This window comes from Nematolebias whitei, chromosome 12 (assembly GCF_014905685.2).
Source record: "Nematolebias whitei isolate Nwh7 chromosome 12, NemWhi1, whole genome shotgun sequence".
NCBI lineage: Eukaryota > Metazoa > Chordata > Actinopteri > Cyprinodontiformes > Rivulidae > Nematolebias > Nematolebias whitei.
In genome coordinates, this window is record NC_056509.1 from 41,540,759 (window position 1) to 41,546,959 (window position 6,201).

At 43.7% G+C, this 6,201-nt stretch overlaps 1 protein-coding gene across 1 annotated transcript in view; it reads left to right on the top strand.

Moving 5' to 3' along the window:
- The window catches only part of gpr176 (G protein-coupled receptor 176), a 22,549-nt gene extending 16,758 nt beyond the window's left edge, over window positions 1–5,791 (top strand). Inside the window, exons 2-4 of the mRNA XM_037685185.1 lie at window positions 4,358–4,397; window positions 4,570–5,370; window positions 5,428–5,791. Of these exons, the coding sequence (XP_037541113.1) occupies window positions 4,358–4,397; window positions 4,570–5,370; window positions 5,428–5,791 (1,205 nt within the window). The remainder of the gene's footprint in view (window positions 1–4,357; window positions 4,398–4,569; window positions 5,371–5,427) is intronic.
- The last annotated feature ends 410 nt before the right edge of the window (window positions 5,792–6,201 follow it).

Consider the following 6,201-nt stretch of genomic DNA (forward strand, 5'->3'; position numbering starts at 1 on the left):
AACCTCCTTCCTGAGGGGAGTGGGGCAAAAAGTGTGTGTGCTGGGTGGGTGGGGTCCTTCATGATGCAGGTGGCCCTCTTCCTGCATCTGGAGGTGTAGATGTCTGTGATGGTGGGGAGACTGATTCCAACAGATTTCTGTGCAGCCTTCACCACTCTCTGCAAAGCTTTCCTTTCTGCAGCTGTGCAGCCTCCATGCCACACATTGATGCTCGAGCACAGGATGCTCTCCACTGCACACCTGTAGAAGGAGGTGAGGACTGAGCTTCCCAGACCAGCTCGCCTCAGCCGTCTGAGGAAGTAGAGTCTCTGATGAGCTTTCTTGATCAGGCTGGTGGTGTTGTTGCTCCAGCTGAGGTTGTCATTCATGTGTACACCCAAGTACTTGTAGCTGGAGACCACTTCCACCGCAGATCCTCTTATGTTCAGGGGGGTGTAGGTGTTTTTGTTCCTTCTGAAGTCCACAATCATCTCCTTTGTCTTCTTCACATTGATGTGAAGGTTATTCTCTCTGCACCAGCTCTCCAGGTGTTCCACCTCCTGCCTGTAGCTGGACTCATCATTGTTTGTGATGCATCCCACCACCGCTGTATCATCTGCAAACTTTACAATGTGACAGCCTGGATGGGTAGCTGCACAATCATATGTGAGCAGAGTAAACAGGAGGGGGCTCAACACACATCCCTGAGGAGAGCCAGTGCTGAGGGTTATGGTGGAGGAGGAGAGGTTGTGGATCCTCACTAACTGTGGTCTGTTTGTTAAAAAGTCTAGTACCCAGTTGCAGATGGAGGGGCTTAGTCCTAGTGTGGATAGTTTGTCCATCAGGGTTTGGGGGATCATGGTGTTGAAGGCGGATGTGAAGTCCACAAAGAGCATACGGACGTAAGAGTTTTTCTGCTCCAGGTGGTTGAGTGCAGTGTGGACCACAGAGGAGATTGCATCCTCTGTTGATCGGTTCTCACGGTATGCGTACTGATGAGGGTCCTCGTTGATGTTCATCAGACTTAATCAAACGTGTAAGACAAACAGCTGATTTAAAAGTGGGTTTCATTCATTCTTTAAATAGAGATTGCAGTCAGATTCTGTTTCTCAGCCCCTGTGGTAAAGATTTTGTTGGCTCCATGGCAACCAAAGTCAGAATATTATAAAAACAATTAAATATTTATGGTTTAGGAGGGGAATTAAGGCTGCAGATAGAAAAATGGGCTGATATTATAGCACTGCTACAGGCTTAAATAGTAGAATAATTGATAAACCGAGATAAATAACACAAAGTGTCTTTATGGGATATGTTTACCTATAAATGCAAAAAAAAAAAAAAAAGTATTTTTTGTAATATCATCGGTGTATTTATGGTGTTTGGAAAGTGCCTTAAAAACTCACCCATGTTCTTTCAATTACTGCATTAGTTATCACTGAATACTCTGAATATATGAGCCTTTTCCAAACAGTTATCTTGTTGTCTAAGTAATCCTAAAAAGGACAAGTTTGTGTTTTTTCTTATCCATTTTTCAATACAATTTAATTTTATTTATAAAGCTCTTTAAAACTCCTCAATGGAACAAAGTGCTGTACGGGGTGGGGTAATACAATAAAACAAATAAACAAATAATGCTACAACAGCAGAAATAAAAGAATAAAAACAAGAATAAAACCAAAAAAAAATCAACACATAACAGGTAAAAAAAAAAAATAAAAAAAAAAGCCAAAGAATAACAAGGTTTTAAGCAAGGATTTAAAAACAGCTCAGGAGGATGTTGTTCCACAATTTTGGACCTACCACCCCAAAAGCCTGGACCCCTGTGAGCTTACACCTGGTTTCTGGTCCAGTCAGGAGCAGCTGATAGCAGACCTGAGAGAACGGGCAGGTATGTCAGAATGTACCAGCTCTGAAAGATAAGGAGGGGCAAGACCATTTAAAGATTTAAAAACATGTCAAATAATTTTAAAATGAATTGGCAGCCAGCGAAAAGATTTTAAAACAGGTGTGACATTTCAATTTTCTAGAGAGATATCCATTTTCCACTAGTTACAGAATTTAAAAAAATCACATTGTAGCTGTGACAGATTGTATTAACTGTTTGTCCTGGTGAACCACCCGCTTCCTGTTGAGTGACTCACACCAGCCCTCCGTCACAAAAGGGGAAATAGGCTGCCCTGGCCTTCTAGGTCTTACCCATATAGGACTGCAAATGGCCCCACTTAGGCCGGGCACGGGGAGATTCATCTAGACTACTCATGTTTCCTCCGATCAAGTAGCCATGATCAGCTTGTTGTCCGCGGGAAACTTGTGTTAACGACCCCTCAACCCTCCTTTTATGACAAATTGCAATGGGCGTCTGGTAAACTTCGGTGTCTGTAGGCACAAGACACCAGGGTGTTGTCTTAATAGTCTTACTTATTAGTATATTCAAGCCTCTAAAACAGAACCACAATGTGTTCAAAGGCTGCTGGATGAAAGTTCACCTTGTGGACTATTTATCTGCAACTAATATAACAAATTTATGAATATTTTACATATTTCGCCCTTCCAGTAAAACTAGCTGAAGTTCATATTTTGGATAGAAATGATCGTAATCGTGGCCATTATTGTATTTGCTAAGATCTATTAGCTGTGACGACCATCATGTTGTTGACGTCTAAAGGTAACTAGGTGTGGATGTCCACTCAAGGATTACCGTACTTTAATTTGTCCATCATTTCATGAGCTATTTTGCTAATGGTACAGACAAATGAAAACATATTAGCAACGTCATGATCCCTGCTTTGCTTTTGGTGGCGGGCCGATGCCAAATAGGAGACATGTTTACAGTGACGTGCACAGATATTTTGGAGGGCAGGTGCTCAAGTGAAAAAAAAAAAAGAGCACCTCATGCAGTGTATGGACCTGCCAGGGAAAATTACAAGGCACAATTTGGGGCATTAGTACAATTTTTATTCTAGAAATGCCACCATGGGCCACATACTGTACTGTGAAAAAAAAAAGAAATTAAAAGTGCACTTGCCTGGTCCACAGGGCAAATGGTAGGTGCTCTAGCACCATCTAATGCAGAGGTGGGCAACATTTTTTTCCAAAGGGCCACATCAAGACATTTACAGCAACCAAAGGGCCACATAGAAAATTGGAAAACACATTTTTTTATGACGGATAATCTAGACGATCTTTTTCTTATTGTAGCATATCAAAGTTCATGCTCCATCATCCAGGTATAAAATCCAATATTGGTCAATCAGGTCATCTGGACGGTTTCTCTTTTTGTGGAAAGACATTTCGCCCTCTATCCGTAGGGCTTCGTCAGTCTGAGGAGTCCCAAGTAAACTGTTTTCCCCAGTAATCAGTACACTCCTTTAGTGGACCAACCAGTTTGCTGGAGATAAGATGGTTTCTGGGGGCTGTCCTGTCCCCCGTCGACTCTTCCCAGGCAGGCAGCCATAGCCAAAGTGGTTCAAGACATCAAAGTTCATGCTCAATCATCCAGGTACAAAATCCATTAATGGTCAGTCAGGTCATCTGGACAGTTTCTTTTTTGTCTTTTTTGCACGTAGTCTACCTGCATGTTCAAACTGGTTGGTCCACTAAAGGATTGTACTGCTTAGTGGGGAAAACAGTTTACTTGGGACTCCTCAGACTGATGAAGCCCTCCAGATAGAGGGCAAAACATCTTTCCACAAAAACGAAACTGTCCAGATGACCTGACTGACAATTATTGGTTATTGTAGCATAGTTAACACGCTTTATAAAACAAGTCTTTCCAAAATCCTTTAGGAATACCGGTAGAAGACATATTCTGTAAAATGGCTCTTGTGACAATATATTACACGTTAGCTTAACGTCAAGGTCAAGGTTTCTTTATTGTCATTCACATCTCATGTGGTACATGTGGTGGAACGAAATTGTGTACACAGGGTCCCAGTTACATCCAACAACAGCATGTTTACATGTTATACAACATGTTATACATGTTAGCGGAACTATGCAAAACAAATTTATATATTTGTGTTTCTAAATCTTTAAGGTTCAGTCTAGTTCTGGAAACATAATGACTAAAAAATGTTTTTTAAAAAGCTTTGCGTAATTTTTTAATTTAAATTTCCTTATTTTAAAAAAATCGATCTTTATTTAAAAAGTTGTGTTATTTTTTAAATAAGGATATTGGGACCTGATGGAGATTGTCCAAGAGCCACTTTTGGCCCTCGGTCCTTAAGTTCCCCACGTCTGACGTAATGTCTACTTATGCACGTAGTCTACCTGCATGCATATAAAAACTGGGTATTTCAGCTTATGTTACTTATGTGAGCATGTTGGCACACTCGTTTTAAAATTCCACTCGGTTTATTCGTCTTGTGTATCCTCTTAGGAGAGATTTTTATAGGCTGCATCAGCATGACTGGATTCAGGTGACTCTAGTCAAACAAAAGGCCTTTTTTGCAGCAGAACACAGCTTAGAGCAGGATTCCAAAACTTATTGTAGTTGATTTTATGTTTCACAACTTTGCCACTGTACACCTCTAGTTTATTTCCTAGTAGAGGCCTGCATGCCAGCTAATGTCTCGTGTTTTTTGTCTGCAGATACTACTCAGTGCTGTATCCACTAGAGAGGAAAATCTCTGATGCACGATCTCGAGATTTGGTCATCTACATCTGGGTCCACGCAGTCGTGGCTAGCCTACCTGTGTTTGCCGTGACCAACGTTACAGATCTGTACGTCACCTCTTCCTGCTCAGAAGACCACGCGCACTCTCTGGGTCACATGGTCTATGTTCTGATATACAACATCACCACGGTGATCTTCCCCCTGGCTCTAGTCTTTCTCTTCATGCTCCTAATCCGCAGAGCGCTCAGTGCTAGCCAGAAAAAGAAGGTGATCATTGCGGCGCTGCGGACTCCTCAGAACAGTATCTCCATCCCGTACGTGTCTCAAAGAGAAGCGGAGCTCCACGCTACCCTTCTGGCTGCTGTGCTGGCTTTCTCCGCTTGTAGCGCTCCCTACGGAGCCCTGGTGGTTTACCGCACCATTTTGGCAGACCCTAAGGAGCTGCCCGCCTCGTTATACCTCACTGCCCTCTGGCTTCCAAAAGTGTCCCTCCTCACTAACCCCGTCCTGTTTCTGACTGTTAACCGCTCAGCACGGCACTGCTGCCTGGAGCTGCTGTCCAGAATTCAAAGGCGTTACAGTCGCCGGAACGTGGTAAGCACCGGGGGTCTGTCCTCTTTAGGCGGTGATGGGGTAATCGGGGAGCCGGTGGGACTGGAGACTGCTGGTCGTTCAGGGAGCCAGCTTCTAGAGATGTTTAACATCGGCCAGCAGCAGATCTTCAGGCCTGAGGATGAAGAAGAAGAGGATGCAGAGAATGAGATCCCCTCACGTGAGCCAGGGGACTGCTCAGGCCGCAAAGAGGACCAGAAGGGTGGGTCGAGACTTGGGAGCTTCAGAGGCGAAGTGCAAACAACAAAGCAGTCAGGAGGGGGGCTTGTCATTACCAAAGAAGTCCCTTCTTCACTTCCTCGGGCTTCTCCCATTCACACATGTGCATACGCCTCCTCGTCACAGGTGGCGCCTGCTACACCTGCTACACCAATAGAGGCAGAGGACTCAACACAGTTTGGGTTCGGACCGTTTGAACTGCCACCTCAGTGGTTACCCGAGACCAGGAACAGCAAGAAAAGACTTCTGCCTCCACTGGGTAACACTCCGGAGGAACTGATTCAGACCAAACTGCCCAAGCAGCGGCCTGAACGTCGGATCAGCAGGAACAACAAGGTCAGCACGATTCCCGTTGTGGATCCATGAACTGGTCTGCTGACCTTCGATCGGCACTGCTGGGAACAACTCAGTGCCAGGTTGAGCTCTTGAGTCAGCAGGCTTTTGACTGTATGTACATCTGATGTTGTTGAACTTTTTTAAAAGATTTGTAGTTGCAGCTTTTGTAGAAATTCCGATTTTCCACTTTACTAAGCAAAGCCTGACCACCGGTGGCGCTGCAGTCCTCGTACTGCACAAGCCAATTTGATATCTAACATTTATATGCTTTGATAAATGTGACTGTTCAGCTTCACCGCCTTTTGGACTTGACTAGTTTCATAATTACAGAGGTCTGCACATTTGAGAAGGCAGATAACTTTCTTTTTGTCTGATGCAAGAAGTAAAAACAAAAAAAACTCATTCATTCTGAGGAATGCACCGTTCTTTAAACCAACATT